General features: G+C 45.7%; 1 protein-coding gene across 1 annotated transcript; it reads right to left on the bottom strand.

Annotated features, from left to right (window-relative positions):
- Positions 1–695: 695 nt before the first annotated feature.
- On the bottom strand, positions 696–15340 carry LOC122939160. Its single transcript, XM_044295160.1, has 3 exons — positions 15234–15340; positions 13143–14846; positions 696–1829 (listed from the first exon to the last, which is right to left on the bottom strand). The coding sequence occupies exons 2-3, from the start codon at positions 14820–14822 to the stop codon at positions 696–698; spliced, it is 2814 nt and encodes a 937-aa protein (XP_044151095.1). The 5' UTR covers positions 14823–14846; positions 15234–15340.
- Positions 15341–19488: the final 4148 nt, after the last annotated feature.

The following is a 19488-nucleotide window of genomic DNA, read 5'->3' as shown; positions in this document are numbered from 1 at the left end:
GCATATTTTTATTTAAATTTTTTTGTTTTTTACAGTTGTCTACGAGTTCCAGCATATCGTCAGTTTACAACCTGGATCTATAGATTTCTAGGCAAACATGTATGGATACCAATTCCCTCATGTGTAACAAAAAAATTAGAGAGCCTTTTCCTGACCATGAATGACAATATACCGGTTTCCAATACTATTCGGATGTTTCCATGTTTTTTGCTAATTCAGATTTACAATATTTAGTATTTTTTGCAAAACAAAATATTATATTTTGGTATTTTCATTTATCCAATTTTTTTTATATCAATATTATTTATTAAATTGCAATTGTTGTATTATATTCATTTTTTAATATAACATTTTAAATAAATTTTTAAAAAGTTTTTTTTACTATGAAAGGTTTTAATAATTTTAAGTATTGCAATTTATTTTATTTACTAAATTTAACATTCAGAATTCCAGTGGGTTTCACCTTGAACAACTAGAAAAATTGTATAAAAATTCAGCAAGATATTTGAACAATTTTTTTTTAATAACAAAAACTAATTAACATTTGCAACATGTACATGTAAAACGATGTTATAATTACAAGAAATGAAAAAATTTAATACAACATTTACAAGAAGGATAATCATAATATGCATTAGTAAAGTAAATGTAAATAAAACAATATAACAAAATTTAGTAGTATCATTGTAGAAAATTTATTTTCTAAAGAGATGTCTTCGCACCAGATCTTCTTTAGGTGGCCTTTCAACTGGTGCTATGTTTCGGGGTAAACTGGGCAAGGCAGATTCCCATGTGGATTCAAATTTTCCCTCAGCAAGTTCAATAATTCTAATGAATATTGGCTTCAAAAATTCTTGAGACCGTGGTTCGTACAGTAACTTGACCACCCAGGCTTTGCGTGCTTTACTGTACTCAAATCTATATTTTTTAGCTTGTTCCTGACCCTCTGCATCAGTCCTTTCTTGGAAAACTGCCTGTACTCTGCCAACATTTGTATTGTGTTCCAAAACAGCGAGTGTTGTACGAGCTACCATGGCATCGAAATAAAAATGCACCCGTTTAGGTCGGTACTTTAGTACGCAGGAGTGGAAAACCTCTAAATCTCCTGTATGACAAAAAAAACAAAGATGTTCAATGTCCTTTATAAGTTTTTGACTTTCAACAATACTTTTCAGCTTTTCATATGCGGCAGAGTGATCAAGGAGCCACTTTTTATCTTGTATTTCTGTGTTATGATGGCACCGTGAGTATTCATCTTCTGTTTCCCATTCGTGTATATTTAAAACATGTTTTAGAACGGACTTCCATCTTATCACTAATTTTGTAGGGTTGCCATCACAATTTCTAGCGCACCACCATAGATGTTTTTTTATGGATGATATCCACGGTGAGAGAGCAGAACAATTTTGGGTTTTTGAAGCAGTTAGAATTTTTTGGCCAACTGACTTTGCCAGATGCCAAACATCAAATTGATGGATTATCCGTGGATATTCATCTTTTATTAGTTTCCGTATTGAAACATGGCGATTGGTTGCCACTATTCTAACATTTATATTTTTTTCTATAATTCGGTCTATTGTTTCTTTAAAAGCATTTTTTTCTAGGCTAACTGAAGATGCCGGAGGAATTATTTGTACAACACTAAAGTCGACTATTTTTCCTTGGTCAGTCTCCATCATTGTATATATACAATATTTAGCTGAAAATCCAGGGCTGTCAGATTGACCGTCACCCGCCAAGCATACAGGTGATCTTCCTAGTGCAGAGACAATTTTTGCACGTTCTTGTTGCCATTCTTCGTGTATGCTTGGAAAAATGTATTTTGGCTGGTAACTAGGGATGAGCGAACTCGAACTGTATAGTTCGGGTTCGTACCGAATTTTGGGGTGTCCGTGACACGGACCCGAACCCGGACATTTTCGTAAAAGTCCGGGTTCGGGTTCGGTGTTCGTCGCTTTCTTCGCGCTTTTGTGACGCTTTCTTGGCGCTTTTTGAAAGGCTGCAAAGCAGCCAATCAACAAGCGTCATACTACTTGCCCCAAGAGGCCATCACAGCCATGCCTACTATTGGCATGGCTGTGATTGGCCAGAGCACCATGTGACCCAGCCTCTATTTAAGCTGGAGTCACATAGCGCCGCCCGTCACTCTGCTCTGATTAGCGTAGGGAGAGGTTGCGGCTGCGACAGTAGGGCGAGATTAGGCAGATTAACTCCTCCAAAGGACTTGATTAACTGATCGATCTGCAGCTGTGGATCATTGAGCTGCTGATCCTCAATTGCTCACTGTTTTTAGGCTGCACAGACCGTTTGTCAGTCACATTTTTCTGGGGTGATCGGCGGCCATTTTGTGTCTTGTGGTGCGCCAGCACAAGCTGCGACCAAGTGCATTTAACCCTCAATGGTGTGGTTGTTTTTTGGCTAAAGCCTACATCAGGGTGAAGCTGTCACACCAAGTGCATTTAACCAGCAATAGTCTGTTTATTTTTTGGCCATATCCCAGTCTAATTCTGTCACTAAATCCATACCGGTCACCCAGCGCCTAAATACTAGGCCTCAAATTTATATCCAGCTAAATCTGTCCCTAGTGCTGTAGCTGGGCGAGTTATTTAGTGTCCGTTCAAGCACATTTCTTGTTCTGGGTTGAAATACAATTCCCAATTTAGCAATTTCATAATTTAGTGGTTTCTGCTATATCAGAGCTATTTGAAATCTATCCCTAAAAGGGTATATAATATTCAAGGTGCACATTGGGTCATTCAGAATAACTTCACACACACCCGCTACTGTGTATTTCCAAGTCTAATTCTGGCACTAAACCCATACCTGTCACCCAGCGCCTAAATACTAGGCCTCAAATTTATATCCCGCTAAATCTGTCCTTAGTGCTGTAGCTGGGCGAGTTATTTAGTGTCCGTTCAAGCACATTTCTTGTTCTGGGTTGAAATACAATTCCCAATTTAGCAATTTCATAATTTAGTGGTTTCTGCTATATCAGAGCTATTTGAAATCTATCCCTAAAAGGGTATATAATATTCAAGGTGCACATTGGGTCATTCAGAATAACTTCACACACACCCGCTACTGTGTATTTCCAAGTCTAATTCTGGCACTAAACCCATACCTGTCACCCAGCGCCTAAATACTAGGCCTCAAATTTATATCCCGCTAAATCTGTCCTTAGTGCTGTAGCTGGGCGAGTTATTTAGTGTCCGTTCAAGCACATTTCTTGTTCTGGGTTGAAATACAATTCCCAATTTAGCAATTTCATAATTTAGTGGTTTCTGCTATATCAGAGCTATTTGAAATCTATCCCTAAAAGGGTATATAATATTCAAGGTGCACATTGGGTCATTCAGAATAACTTCACACACACCCGCTACTGTGTATTTCCAAGTCTAATTCTGGCACTAAACCCATACCTGTCACCCAGCGCCTAAATACTAGGTCTCAAATTTATATCCCGCTAAATCTGTCCTTAGTGCTGTAGCTGGGCGAGTTATTTAGTGTCCGTTCAAGCACATTTCTTGTTCTGGGTTGAAATACAATTCCCAATTTAGCAATTTCATAATTTAGTGGTTTCTGCTATATCAGAGCTATTTGAAATCTATCCCTAAAAGGGTATATAATATTCAAGGTGCACATTGGGTCATTCAGAATAACTTCACACACACCCGCTACTGTGTATTTCCAAGTCTAATTCTGGCACTAAACCCATACCTGTCACCCAGCGCCTAAATACTAGGCCTCAAATTTATATCCCGCTAAATCTGTCCTTAGTGCTGTAGCTGGGCGAGTTATTTAGTGTCCGTTCAAGCACATTTCTTGTTCTGGGTTGAAATACAATTCCCAATTTAGCAATTTCATAATTTAGTGGTTTCTGCTATATCAGAGCTATTTGAAATCTATCCCTAAAAGGGTATATAATATTCAAGGTGCACATAGGGTCATTCAGAATAACTTCACACACACGCTTCTGTGCATTTCCAAGTCTAATTCTGTCACTAAATCCATACCGGTCACCCAGCGCCTAAATACTAGGCCTCAAATTTATATCCAGCTAAATCTGTCCCTAGTGCTGTAGCTGGGCGAGTTATTTAGTGTCCGTTCAAGCACATTTCTTGTTCTGGGTTGAAATACAATTCCCAATTTAGCAATTTCATAATTTAGTGGTTTCTGCTATATCAGAGCTATTTGAAATCTATCCCTAAAAGGGTATATAATATTCAAGGTGCACATTGGGTCATTCAGAATAACTTCACACACACCCGCTACTGTGTATTTCCAAGTCTAATTCTGGCACTAAACCCATACCTGTCACCCAGCGCCTAAATACTAGGCCTCAAATTTATATCCCGCTAAATCTGTCCTTAGTGCTGTAGCTGGGCGAGTTATTTAGTGTCCGTTCAAGCACATTTCTTGTTCTGGGTTGAAATACAATTCCCAATTTAGCAATTTCATAATTTAGTGGTTTCTGCTATATCAGAGCTATTTGAAATCTATCCCTAAAAGGGTATATAGTATTCAAGGTGCACATTGGGTCATTCAGAATAACTTCACACACACCCGCTACTGTGTATTTCCAAGTCTAATTCTGGCACTAAACCCATACCTGTCACCCAGCGCCTAAATACTAGGCCTCAAATTTATATCCCGCTAAATCTGTCCTTAGTGCTGTAGCTGGGCGAGTTATTTAGTGTCCGTTCAAGCACATTTCTTGTTCTGGGTTGAAATACAATTCCCAATTTAGCAATTTCATAATTTAGTGGTTTCTGCTATATCAGAGCTATTTGAAATCTATCCCTAAAAGGGTATATAATATTCAAGGTGCACATTGGGTCATTCAGAATAACTTCACACACACCCGCTACTGTGTATTTCCAAGTCTAATTCTGGCACTAAACCCATACCTGTCACCCAGCGCCTAAATACTAGGTCTCAAATTTATATCCCGCTAAATCTGTCCTTAGTGCTGTAGCTGGGCGAGTTATTTAGTGTCCGTTCAAGCACATTTCTTGTTCTGGGTTGAAATACAATTCCCAATTTAGCAATTTCATAATTTAGTGGTTTCTGCTATATCAGAGCTATTTGAAATCTATCCCTAAAAGGGTATATAATATTCAAGGTGCACATTGGGTCATTCAGAATAACTTCACACACACCCGCTACTGTGTATTTCCAAGTCTAATTCTGGCACTAAACCCATACCTGTCACCCAGCGCCTAAATACTAGGCCTCAAATTTATATCCCGCTAAATCTGTCCTTAGTGCTGTAGCTGGGCGAGTTATTTAGTGTCCGTTCAAGCACATTTCTTGTTCTGGGTTGAAATACAATTCCCAATTTAGCAATTTCATAATTTAGTGGTTTCTGCTATATCAGAGCTATTTGAAATCTATCCCTAAAAGGGTATATAATATTCAAGGTGCACATTGGGTCATTCAGAATAACTTCACACACACCCGCTACTGTGTATTTCCAAGTCTAATTCTGGCACTAAACCCATACCTGTCACCCAGCGCCTAAATACTAGGTCTCAAATTTATATCCCGCTAAATCTGTCCTTAGTGCTGTAGCTGGGCGAGTTATTTAGTGTCCGTTCAAGCACATTTCTTGTTCTGGGTTGAAATACAATTCCCAATTTAGCAATTTCATAATTTAGTGGTTTCTGCTATATCAGAGCTATTTGAAATCTATCCCTAAAAGGGTATATAATATTCAAGGTGCACATTGGGTCATTCAGAATAACTTCACACACACCCGCTACTGTGTATTTCCAAGTCTAATTCTGGCACTAAACCCATACCTGTCACCCAGCGCCTAAATACTAGGCCTCAAATTTATATCCCGCTAAATCTGTCCTTAGTGCTGTAGCTGGGCGAGTTATTTAGTGTCCGTTCAAGCACATTTCTTGTTCTGGGTTGAAATACAATTCCCAATTTAGCAATTTCATAATTTAGTGGTTTCTGCTATATCAGAGCTATTTGAAATCTATCCCTAAAAGGGTATATAATATTCAAGGTGCACATAGGGTCATTCAGAATAACTTCACACACACGCTTCTGTGCATTTCCAAGTCTAATTCTGTCACTAAATCCATACCGGTCACCCAGCGCCTAAATACTAGGCCTCAAATTTATATCCAGCTAAATCTGTCCCTAGTGCTGTAGCTGGGCGAGTTATTTAGTGTCCGTTCAAGCACATTTCTTGTTCTGGGTTGAAATACAATTCCCAATTTAGCAATTTCATAATTTAGTCGTTTCTGCTATATCAGAGCTATTTGAAATCTATCCCTAAAAGGGTAGATCATATTGAAGGTGCACATAGGGTCATTCAGAATAACTTCACACACACGCTTCTGTGCATTTCCAAGTCTAATTCTGTCACTAAATCCATACCGGTCACCCAGCGCCTAAATACTAGGCCTCAAATTTATATCCCGCTGAATTTGAATACAATACATTGGGCCAAATAATATATTTGTTGTTGTGGTGAACCATAACAATGAGAAAAACATCTAGTAAGGGACGCGGACGTGGACATGGTCGTGGTGGTGTTAGTGGACCCTCTGGTGCTGGGAGAGGACGTGGCCGTTCTGCCACATCCACACGTCCTAGTGTACCAACTACCTCAGGTCCCAGTAGCCGCCAGAATTTACAGCGATATATGGTGGGGCCCAATGCCGTTCTAAGGATGGTAAGGCCTGAGCAGGTACAGGCATTAGTCAATTGGGTGGCCGACAGTGGATCCAGCACGTTCACATTATCTCCCACCCAGTCTTCTGCAGAAAGCGCACAGATGGCGCCTGAAAACCAACCCCATCAGTCTGTCACATCACCCCCATGCATACCAGGGAAACTGTCTCAGCCTCAAGTTATGCAGCAGTCTCTTATGCTGTTTGAAGACTCCGCTGGCAGGGTTTCCCAAGGGCATCCACCTAGCCCTTCCCCAGCGGTGAAAGACATAGAATGCACTGACGCACAACCACTTATGTTTCCTGATGATGAGGACATGGGAATACCACCTCAGCATGTCTCTGATGATGACGAAACACAGGTGCCAACTGCTGCGTCTTTCTGCAGTGTGCAGACTGAACAGGAGGTCAGGGATCAAGACTGGGTGGAAGACGATGCAGGGGACGATGAGGTCCTAGACCCCACATGGAATGAAGGTCGTGCCACTGACTTTCACAGTTCGGAGGAAGAGGCAGTGGTGAGACCGAGCCAACAGCGTAGCAAAAGAGGGAGCAGTGGGCAAAAGCAGAACACCCGCCGCCAAGAGACTCCGCCTGCTACTGACCGCCGCCATCTGGGACCGAGCACCCCAAAGGCAGCTTCAAGGAGTTCCCTGGCATGGCACTTCTTCAAACAATGTGCTGACGACAAGACCCGAGTGGTTTGCACGCTGTGCCATCAGAGCCTGAAGCGAGGCATTAACGTTCTGAACCTGAGCACAACCTGCATGACCAGGCACCTGCATGCAAAGCATGAACTGCAGTGGAGTAAACACCTTAAAACCAAGGAAGTCACTCAGGCTCCCCCTGCTACCTCTTCTGCTGCTGCCGCCTCGGCCTATTCTGCTGCTGCCGCCTCGGCCTCTTCCTCCGCCTCTGGAGGAACGTTGGCACCTGCCGCCCAGCAAACAGGGGATGTACCACCAACACCACCACCACCACCTCCGTCACCAAGCGTCTCAACCATGTCACACGCCAGCGTTCAGCTCTCCATCTCACAAACATTTGATAGAAAGCGTAAATTCCCACCTAGCCACCCTCGATCCCTGGCCCTGAATGCCAGCATTTCTAAACTACTGGCCTATGAAATGCTGTCATTTAGGCTGGTGGACACAGACAGCTTCAAACAGCTCATGTCGCTTGCTGTCCCACAGTATGTTGTTCCCAGCCGGCACTACTTCTCCAAGAGAGCCGTGCCTTCCCTGCACAACCAAGTATCCGATAAAATCAAGTGTGCACTGCGCAACGCCATCTGTGGCAAGGTCCACCTAACCACAGATACGTGGACCAGTAAGCACGGCCAGGGACGCTATATCTCCCTAACTGCACACTGGGTAAATGTAGTGGCAGCTGGGCCCCAGGCGGAGAGCTGTTTGGCGCACGTCCTTCCGCCGCCAAGGATCGCAGGGCAACATTCTTTGCCTCCTGTTGCCACCTCCTCCTTCTCGGCTTCCTCCTCCTCTTCTTCCACCTGCTCATCCAGTCAGCCACACACCTTCACCACCAACTTCAGCACAGCCCGGGGTAAACGTCAGCAGGCCATTCTGAAACTCATATGTTTGGGGGACAGGCCCCACACCGCACAGGAGTTGTGGCGGGGTATAGAACAACAGACCGACGAGTGGTTGCTGCCGGTGAGCCTCAAGCCCGGCCTGGTGGTGTGTGATAATGGGCGAAATCTCGTTGCAGCTCTGGGACTAGCCAATTTGACGCACATCCCTTGCTTGGCGCATGTGCTGAATTTGGTGGTGCAGAAGTTCATTCACAACTACCCCGACATGTCAGAGCTGCTGCATAAAGTGCGGGCCGTCTGTTCGCGCTTCCGGCGTTCACATCCTGCTGCTGCTCGCCTGTCTGCGCTACAGCGTAACTTCGGCCTTCCCGCTCACCGCCTCATATGCGACGTGCCCACCAGGTGGAACTCCACCTTGCACATGCTGGACAGACTGTGCGAGCAGCAGCAGGCCATAGTGGAGTTTCAGCTGCAGCACGCACGGGTCAGTCGCACTACAGAACAGCACCACTTCACCACCAATGACTGGGCCTCCATGCGAGACCTGTGTGCCCTGTTGCGCTGTTTCGAGTACTCCACCAACATGGCCAGTGGCGATGACACCGTTATCAGCGTTACAATACCACTTCTATGTCTCCTTGAGAAAACACTTAGGGCGATGATGGAAGAGGAGGTGGCCCAGGAGGAGGAGGAGGAGGAGGAGGAAGAGGGGTCATTTTTAGCACTTTCAGGCCAGTCTCTTCGAAGTGACTCAGAGGGAGGTTTTTGGCAACAGCAGAGGCCAGGTACAAATGTGGCCAGCCAGGGCCCACTACTGGAGGACGAGGAGGACGAGGATGAGGAGGAGGTGGAGGAGGATGAGGATGAAGCATGGTCACAGCGGGGTGGCACCCAACGCAGCTCGGGTCCATCACTGGTGCGTGGCTGGGGGGAAAGGCAGGACGATGACGATACGCCTCCCACAGAGGACAGCTTGTCCTTATCCCTGGGCAGCCTGGCACACATGAGCGACTACATGCTGCAGTGCCTGCGCAACGACAGCAGAGTTGCCCACATTTTAACCTGTGCGGACTACTGGGTTGCCACCCTGCTGGATCCACGCTACAAAGACAATGTGCCCACCTTACTTCCTGCACTGGAGCGTGATAGGAAGATGCGCGAGTACAAGCGCACGTTGGTAGACGCGCTACTGAGAGCATTCCCAAATGTCACAGGGGAACAAGTGGAAGCCCAAGGCCAAGGCAGAGGAGGAGCAAGAGGTCGCCAAGGCAGCTGTGTCACGGCCAGCTCCTCTGAGGGCAGGGTTAGCATGGCAGAGATGTGGAAAACTTTTGTCAACACGCCACAGCTAACTGCACCACCACCTGATACGCAACGTGTTAGCAGGAGGCAACATTTCACTAACATGGTGGAACAGTACGTGTGCACACCCCTCCACGTACTGACTGATGGTTCGGCCCCATTCAACTTCTGGGTCTCTAAATTGTCCACGTGGCCAGAGCTAGCCTTTTATGCCTTGGAGGTGCTGGCCTGCCCGGCAGCCAGCGTTTTGTCTGAACGTGTATTCAGCACGGCAGGGGGCGTCATTACAGACAAACGCAGCCGCCTGTCTACAGCCAATGTGGACAAGCTGACGTTCATAAAAATGAACCAGGCATGGATCCCACAGGACCTGTCCGTCCCTTGTCCAGATTAGACATTAACTACCTCCCCATAACCATATATTATTGGACTCCAGGGCACTTCCTCATTCAATCCTATTTTTATTTTCATTTTACCATTATATTGCGATGCTACCCAAAGTTGAATGAACCTCTCCTCTGCCTGTGTGCTAGGCCTAAATATATGCCAATGGACTGTTGCAGTGGTGGCTGACATGAAGCCTGATTCTCTGCTATGACATGCAGACTAATTCTCTGCTGACATGAAGCCAGATTGTCTGTTACGGGACCTCTCTCCTCTGCCTGGGTGCTGGGCCTAAATTTATGACAATGGACTGTTGCAGTGGTGGCTGACGTGAAGCCTCATTCTCTGCTATGACATGCAGACTGATTCTCTGCTGACATGAAGCCAGATTGTCTGTTACGGGACCTCTCTCCTCTGCCTGTGTGCTAGGCCTAAATATATGCCAATGGACTGTTGCAGTGGTGGCTGACGTGAAGCCTGATTCTCTGCTATGACATGCAGACTGATTCTCTGCTGACATGAAGCCAGATCCTCTGTTACGGGACCTCTCTCCTCTGCCTGTGTGTGTGCTGGGCCTAAATATATGCCAATGGACTGTTGCAGTGGTGGCTGACGTGAAGCCTCATTCTCTGCTATGACATGCAGACTAATTCTCTGCTGACATGAAGACAGATTCTCTGTTACGGGACCTCCCTCCTCTGCCTGGGTGCTGGGCCTAAATATATGCCAATGGACTGTTGCAGTGGTGGGTGACGTGAAGCCTCATTCTCTGCTATGACATGCAGACTAATTCTCTGCTGACATGAAGCCAGATTGTCTGTTACGGGACCTCTCTCCTCTGCCTGTGTGTGTGCTGGGCCTAAATATATGCCAATGGACTGTTGCAGTGGTGGCTGACGTGAAGCCTCATTCTCTGCTATGACATGCAGACTAATTCTCTGCTGACATGAAGACAGATTCTCTGTTACGGGACCTCTCTCCTCTGCCTGTGTGTGTGCTGGGCCTAAATATATGCCAATGGACTGTTGCAGTGGTGGCTGACGTGAAGCCTCATTCTCTGCTATGACATGCAGACTAATTCTCTGCTGACATGAAGACAGATTCTCTGTTACGGGACCTCCCTCCTCTGCCTGGGTGCTGGGCCTAAATATATGCCAATGGACTGTTGCAGTGGTGGGTGACGTGAAGCCTGATTCTCTGCTATGACATGCAGACTAATTCTCTGCTGACATGAAGACAGATTCTCTGTTACGGGACCTCTCTCCTCTGCCTGTGTGTGTGCTGGGCCTAAATATATGCCAATGGACTGTTGCAGTGGTGGGTGACGTGAAGCCTCATTCTCTGCTATGACATGCAGACTAATTCTCTGCTGACATGAAGCCAGATTGTCTGTTACGGGACCTCTCTCCTCTGCCTGTGTGTGTGCTGGGCCTAAATATATGACAATGGACTGTTGCAGTGGTGGCTGACGTGAAGCCTCATTCTCTGCTATGACATGCAGACTAATTCTCTGCTGACATGAAGACAGATTCTCTGTTACGGGACCTCTCTCCTCTGCCTGTGTGTGTGCTGGGCCTAAATATATGCCAATGGACTGTTGCAGTGGTGGCTGACGTGAAGCCTCATTCTCTGCTATGACATGCAGACTAATTCTCTGCTGACATGAAGACAGATTCTCTGTTACGGGACCTCCCTCCTCTGCCTGGGTGCTGGGCCTAAATATATGCCAATGGACTGTTGCAGTGGTGGGTGACGTGAAGCCTGATTCTCTGCTATGACATGCAGACTAATTCTCTGTTGACATGAAGACAGATTCTCTGTTACGGGACCTCTCTCCTCTGCCTGTGTGTGTGCTGGGCCTAAATATATGCCAATGGACTGTTGCAGTGGTGGCTGACGTGAAGCCTCATTCTCTGCTATGACATGCAGACTAATTCTCTGCTGACATGAAGACAGATTCTCTGTTACGGGACCTCCCTCCTCTGCCTGGGTGCTGGGCCTAAATATATGCCAATGGACTGTTGCAGTGGTGGCTGACGTGAAGCCTCATTCTCTGCTATGACATGCAGACTGATTCTCTGCTGACATGAAGCCAGATTGTCTGTTACGGGACCTCTCTGCTCTGCCTGTGTGCTAGGCCTAAATATATGCCAATGGACTGTTGCAGTGGTGGGTGACGTGAAGCCTCATTCTCTGCTATGACATGCAGACTGATTCTCTGCTGTCATGAAGCCAGATTGTCTGTTACGGGACCTCTCTGCTCTGCCTGTGTGCTAGGCCTAAATATATGCCAATGGACTGTTGCAGTGGTGGGTGACGTGAAGCTCATTCTCTGCTATGACATGCAGACTGATTCTCTGCTGTCATGAAGCCAGATTGTCTGTTACGGGACCTCTCTCCTCTGCCTGTGTGTGTGCTGGGCCTAAATATATGCCAATGGACTGTTGCAGTGGTGGCTGACGTGAAGCCTCATTCTCTGCTATGACATGCAGACTGATTCTCTGCTGACATGAAGCCAGATTCTCTGTTACGGGACCTCTCTCCTCTGCCTGTGTGTGTGCTGGGCCTAAATATATGCCAATGGACTGTTGCAGTGGTGGCTGACGTGAAGCCTCATTCTCTGCTATGACATGCAGACTAATTCTCTGCTGACATGAAGACAGATTCTCTGTTACGGGACCTCCCTCCTCTGCCTGGGTGCTGGGCCTAAATATATGCCAATGGACTGTTGCAGTGGTGGCTGACGTGAAGCCTCATTCTCTGCTATGACATGCAGACTAATTCTCTGCTGACATGAAGACAGATTCTCTGTTACGGGACCTCTCTCCTCTGCCTGGGTGCCGGGGCCTAAATATCTGAGAATGGACTGTTCCAGTGGTGGGTGACGGGAAGCCAGATTCTCTGCTATGGAACCTCTCTCCAATTGATTTTGGTTAATTTTTATTTATTTAATTTTTAATTTAATTCATTTCCCTATCCCCATTTGTTTGCAGGGGATTTACCTACATGTTGCTGCCTTTTGCAGCCCTCTAGCTCTTTCCTGGGCTGTTTTACAGCCTTTTTAGTGCCGAAAAGTTCGGGTCCCCATTGACTTCAATGGGGTTCGGGTTCGGGACGAAGTTCGGATCGGGTTCGGATCCCGAACCCGAACATTTCCGGGATGTTCGGCCGAACTTCTCGAACCCGAACATCCAGGTGTTCGCTCAACTCTACTGGTAACGGTAATGGGTTGAACGAGATATCATAAAAATATTTATTATATCAAAAAACATTTTTATTTTGAGGAAGTGATTCCCACTAAGCACTATTGCACTAGACAAGAGTAGGTTGCCAGCGGAAATGCGATTTACTCTCGGCTGGCTGGTCCATAGTAGTTGAATGTGACCCCGGACACATTTCACATCCAAGTTAATCGCAGATCCGATCTGTCTAATCTTCTTATGAGTTAGTCGACTCCCACATGACTTCCTATATTGGCATGGAATCATACTGATCAGACTATCCAGGCAACTTTCGAAAACTATAAAAAAAAATTCACTAACAGGGTCTTTGATATCACCTCCAATTATATCCATTTGGTTCCCATCGATTGTTACTTGATCTAGAGGCTCTATCTCATCCTCAAAGTCTTCTAGGAATGTAGATAAATCTTCATCTTCCTCTTCATCAGATTCCATAATTACCCCAGGCGATAAATCAGGTTCTTCTTCTGTAGCATCATTTTCTTCTTCCAATAAATTTATACTTGTAAGTTGAATTGTATGACAATCTCTAAAGTTGGTTTTCTTCAAAGGTGAAAGTTCGTTTATTTCTAATCTGCTGCACAGTTTGGCAGCGCTCAATGGTGTTGAATAAAATAAACTTTGTGACATCTCAATGTCTTCACTGAATTGTATATTATCGTAGTCAGAATGCTTGGATGGTTCAATTTCTTCTTCTAACAGGTCTATTTGGCCATTATCTGAACTTTCATCTTCGTTCAGCTGTCCTTTGCCACTTGCGAGTGATGTTTTTTCACAGGTTTTTCCTTTTTTATTTTTTTTGCCAGAAAAAGATCCTTTAGCACTTTTTACACGGTCCTTCAATAGACAACACTGTGTTCCTCGTTGACGATATCTTATTTTTTTGGTCTGGATACCAATATTGACTTTTGAAACATAACTCGTATCAAGGACAAATGTCTTATGATCCTTAGACCAATATAAGTCTGTATTTGTTGACTGATCAACCATGGTTGGCAAGCTATAATTAGGAAGTAAAACATTGGTGTCTGTAACAGTTGCAGTAATTGGCAGGTGAAGTTGGATCGTGCTTCCCAGGAGATTAATTTCACCGTGTAGAACGACATTCCCACTTGAACCAACCGGATGTGACACAACTTGTGTGTTTGGACGTTCTGATACCCTTCTTCTTTTTTGTTTTCTTTTGACACATGGGGTAGCTGCTATTGTTGGCAATGTTCCATCGGAACTTTTAGTTTCTCCAACGAGTTCTCCGGAAACATCTAACGGAGTAGCGGAGCGTGATTCTGAACTAACCAATGATTCCGAAGTTGTCTGACTTTCCGTCTCAGTAGTTGCATCCGATGAATCCAGGGTACTGCTAATTTTTGGTGGGAAAATGGTGGGCACAGCATCACGACGTAATTTTTTACACAATCCTCCTTCCTCATATGAAAAATAGTCAAAGTGCTTTGAGCACAATCGATAATTATCATTTTTTTTTTGTGTTTCCAAGATTTTTTCAAGCCATTCGTCCACGTTTGGAAAATGGTCAGGAGCCTGCTCAAGCCATTTCCGGACTATTCTGGGATCTTTTGGAAACACATGCATTATGATATTTTTATCTTTGTTTTTCCAGGTGTGGGTACATCCCTTTATAATGCACGAGGGCATGTTGGAAATTCCAAATTTAGTGATCTGTAAAGGTTGATAAAATAGGCTTCATTAGAAATATATCAAATTCAAAATACCACAAACAATAAAAAAATTTAAAAATTGTGATTGAAATTAGCTTTTTCTCATAGTAGATCATAATTGTGGTTTGCAGACCGATATATCCGCTTATCAATCATAGAGGTGGTAAAAGTTGTTAAATTTGAGGAACACCTCATCTACGTATACCAAAACTAAATACAAGTTGTTGGCCTCTACCAAACCAATCGAAACTACAACAATCAACAAATGGGGTTAGATAAATATTAATATTTTGAATATAGTATTAAAATATATCACATATATATATATATATATATATATATATATATACTGTATATATGTAAAATAAAACAAAACATGCTCTCTTACCGTTCAAATCAGTCTATTTCCTGGAATAGATGTTACTAAATCGGATTTCAAGAGTCGAGATAATAACACACTGTAATGCAAGCAGGAATCTCCAGAATCGTATACTGGAAAAAAAAAAAAAAAAAATATATATATATATATAAATAAAATTAAAAAAAATTTAATCTTCAAGTGTCCTTTGCTTTGTCCCTATAAAATCCTTGTTGTACAACATATATACCTGTGAATCATATTTCATCCATTCCATAAAGGCCTCTCCATTCTCAAATAAATCCTTTCTGTCCACCATATATCCCAGTAACTAAAATTACATCCCATAATGGCCGTTCCTTTGTCCCTATAAATTCACATTATAGATTAGCTCCAAAGTTTGAACAACCCCCACCCACCAGCACTGATGTAGATTTGTTTCCATTACAGCTGTACTCCAGTTGTGTATAAACCTTACACTATGTATCTTTAGAGATGCATATAAAGCTCAGCTACATGTGTCTTCTCCAGTCCCATAAGATCACTTTGGCTGAATGGCTTCCTATACAGCCCTGCTACATCTTTATTCTACTCCCCCACTAGCACTGTGTCTGAAAAGCTTCATATACAGCTCTGCTACATCTGTCCATTTATCTCTTCAACCAGCACTGTGTCAGACAAGCCGCATATTCGGCCATGCTACATCGTTTTCTCTATAATACCATCATTGATGCTGACCCGCCACATATACAGCTCTGATATATCTGTCTATTCCCTTCCCCACTATAACTATGGCAGAAAATCAGTATATTCTGCTCTGCCACAGCCCCCATCAGCCTCATATAGCCCCCATCAGCCTCATATAGCCCCCATCAGCCTCATATAGCCCCCATCAGCCTCATATAGCCCCCATCAGCCTCCTATAGCCCCCATCAGCCTCCTATAGCCCCCATCAGCCTCCTATAGCCCCCATAAGCCTCCTATGTCCCCCATAAGCCTCCTATGTCCCCCATAAGCCTCCTATAGCCCCCATCAGCCTCATATAGCCCCCATCAGCCTCATATAGGCCCCATCAGCCTCATATAGGCCCCATCAGCCTCATATAGCCCCCCATCAGCCTCATATAGGCCCCATCAGCCTCATATAGGCCCCATCAGCCTCATATAGCCCCCATCAGCCTCATATAGCCCCCATCAGCCTCATATAGCCCCATCAGCCTCATATAGCCCCCATCAGCCTCATATAGCCCCCATCAGCTCATATAGGCCCCCATCAGCCTCATATAGGCCCCCCTCAGCCTCATATAGCCCCCATCAGCCTCATATAGGCCCCCATCAGCCTCATAATAGGCCCCATCAGCCGCATATAGGCCCCCATCAGCCTCATATAGCCCCCATCAGCCTCAGATAGGCCCCCATCAGCCTCATATGCCCCCCATCAGCCTCATATGCCCCCATCAGCCTCATATAGCCCCCATCAGCCTCATATAGGCCCCCATCAGCCTCATATAGCCCCATCAGCCTCATATAGCCCCCCATCAGCCTCATATAGCCCCATCCCTCATATAGGCCCATCAGCCTCATATAGCCCCCATCAGCCTCATATAGCCACGGCATCAGCCTCATATAGCCCCCCATCAGCCCTCATATAGGCCCCCATCAGCCTCATATAGGCCCCCATCAGCCTCATATAGCCCCCATCAGCCTCATATAGCCCCCATCAGCCTCATATAGCCCCCATCAGCCTCATATAGCCCCCATCAGCCTCATATAGCCCCCATCAGCCTCATATAGCCCCCATCAGCCTCATATAGCCCCCATCAGCCTCATATAGCCCCCATCAGCCTCATATAGGCCCCCATCAGCCTCATATAGGCCCCCATCAGCCTCATATAGGCCCCCATCAGCCTCATATAGGCCCCCATCAGCCTCATATAGCGCCCCATCAGCCTCATATAGGCCCCCATCAGCCTCATATAGCCCCCCATCAGCCTCATATAGGCCCCCATCAGCCTCATATAGCCCCCATCAGCCTCATATAGGCCCCCATCAGCCTCATATAGGCCCCCATCAGCCTCATATAGCCCCCATCAGCCTCATATAGGCCCCCATCAGCCTCATATAGCCCCCATCAGCCTCATATAGGCCCCCATCAGCCTCATATAGGCCCCCATCAGCCTCATATAGCCCCCATCAGCCTCATATAGGCCCCCATCAGCCTCATATAGGCCCCCATCAGCACCTCATATAGCCCCCATCAGCCTCATATAGGCCCCCATCAGCCTCATATAGCCCCCATCAGCCTCATATAGCGCCCCATCAGCCTCATATAGCCCCCATCAGCCTCATATAGCCCCCCATCAGCCTCATATAGCCCCCCATCAGCCTCATATAGCCCCCATCAGCCTCATATAGGCCCCCATCAGCCTCATATAGGCCCCCATCAGCCTATATAGCCCCATCCAGCCTCATATAGGCCCCCATCAGCCTCATATAGGCCCCCATCAGCCTCATATAGGCCCCCATCAGCCTCATATAGGCCCCCATCAGCCTCATATAGCCCCCATCAGCCTCATATAGGCCCCCATCAGCCTCATATAGGCCCCATCAGCCTCATATAGCCCCCCATCAGCCTCATATGCCCCCATCAGCCTCATATAGCCCCATCAGCCTCATATAGCCCCCATCAGCCTCATATAGCCCCCCATCAGCCTCATATAGGCCCCACATCAGCCTCATATAGCCCCCATCAGCCTCATATAGCCCCCCATCAGCCTCTATAGCCCATCAGCCTCATATAGCCCCCATCAGCCTCATATAGCCCCCCATCAGCCTCATATAGCCCCCATCAGCCTCATATAGCCCCCCATCAGCCTCATATAGGCCCCCATCAGCCTCATATAGGCCCCCATCAGCCTCATATAGCGCCCCCATCAGCCTCATATAGCGCCCCCATCAGCCTCATATAGGCCCCCATCAGCCTCATATGCCCCCCATCAGCCTCATATAGCGCCCCCATCAGCCTCATATAGCGCCCCCATCAGCCTCATATAGCCCCCCCATTAGCCTCATATAGCCCCCCATCAGCCTCATATAGGCCCCCATCAGCCTCATATAGCCCCATCAGCCTCATATAGCCCCCCATCAGCCTCATATAGGCCCCCATCAGCCTCATATAGGCCCCCATCAGCCTCATATAGGCCCCATCAGCCTCATATAGGCCCCCATCAGCCTCATATAGCGCCCCCCATCAGCCTCATATAGCGCCCCCATCAGCCTCATATAGCGCCCCCATCAGCCTCATATAGCGCCCCCATCAGCCTCATATAGCGCCCCCATCAGCCTCATATAGCGCCCCCATCAGCCTCATATAGCGCCCCCATCAGCCTCATATAGCGCCCCCATCAGCCTCATATAGCCCCCCCATTAGCCTCATATAGCCCCCCCTTTAGCCTCATTTTGCCCTACCCCATTAGCCTCAATAGCCCACCATCATCATCCATCCGCCCCAAATATCAGTCAGTCCGTCTGCCCCCTCAAGTGCCTCCATCAGCCCCCAATCTCATATATAACATATACTCACCCCGCTGTCTCTCCCACGCCGTCCGCTCTCTGAGTCCTCTCTCCCTTCCACGAAGTAATCGGCCGCGCATGCGCAGATTTATTTTCCTCTTTGTTGTGCTACAACGCGGCTCAAAGGAAAATAGATCTGCGCATGCGCGGACCGCCCGGCGACGTGCGCGATCTTGATAAAAAGTACAGCCGCCGCTAGATCACCAGGGAAGGAGTGCGCAAGCGCGGCCAATGGATGCGGCCGGCGAGCGGCGGCCGTATCCATGGGCAGCCCTTCTAAACTAGTGATTTGTGAATTTGAATTTATAAAAGAATAGTAGTTTTTTTTTAATTGGTTGTATTTAGTAAAAAGTTTATTGGGGGGGGTGTAATTGAATGAAACTTGATTATATAGATGGGAATACCCCTTTAACTATCAGAAATAAGTGTCTGTCTATTACATTACTTAATTATCTAATGGTATGGGGGGTGTATGCCATCTGGACCCTGTGATTTGTCTATTAAAATTTTCTTAAGATGCTGCTGCTGCTTGGCCTGACAGGCTACATTTAATGAGTTTACTTTTTCACTGTACATTTCATCTAAAAGGGGCGGTCATCTAAAATCCTGCAGGTGTGGGATTTACATGACGATGAGGAGAACTCAAAAGTCAATCAACAGGACCTGGGCGTGCCAAAGGGTGAGTAGACCAAGCCTGTAGGTGCTGAAGCAAT

The sequence above is a fragment of the Bufo gargarizans genome, chromosome 5 (genome assembly GCF_014858855.1).
Source record: "Bufo gargarizans isolate SCDJY-AF-19 chromosome 5, ASM1485885v1, whole genome shotgun sequence".
NCBI lineage: Eukaryota > Metazoa > Chordata > Amphibia > Anura > Bufonidae > Bufo > Bufo gargarizans.
The sequence above is the reverse complement of the archived record's forward strand: the minus strand, read 5'-3'. Positions and strand labels throughout refer to the sequence as shown.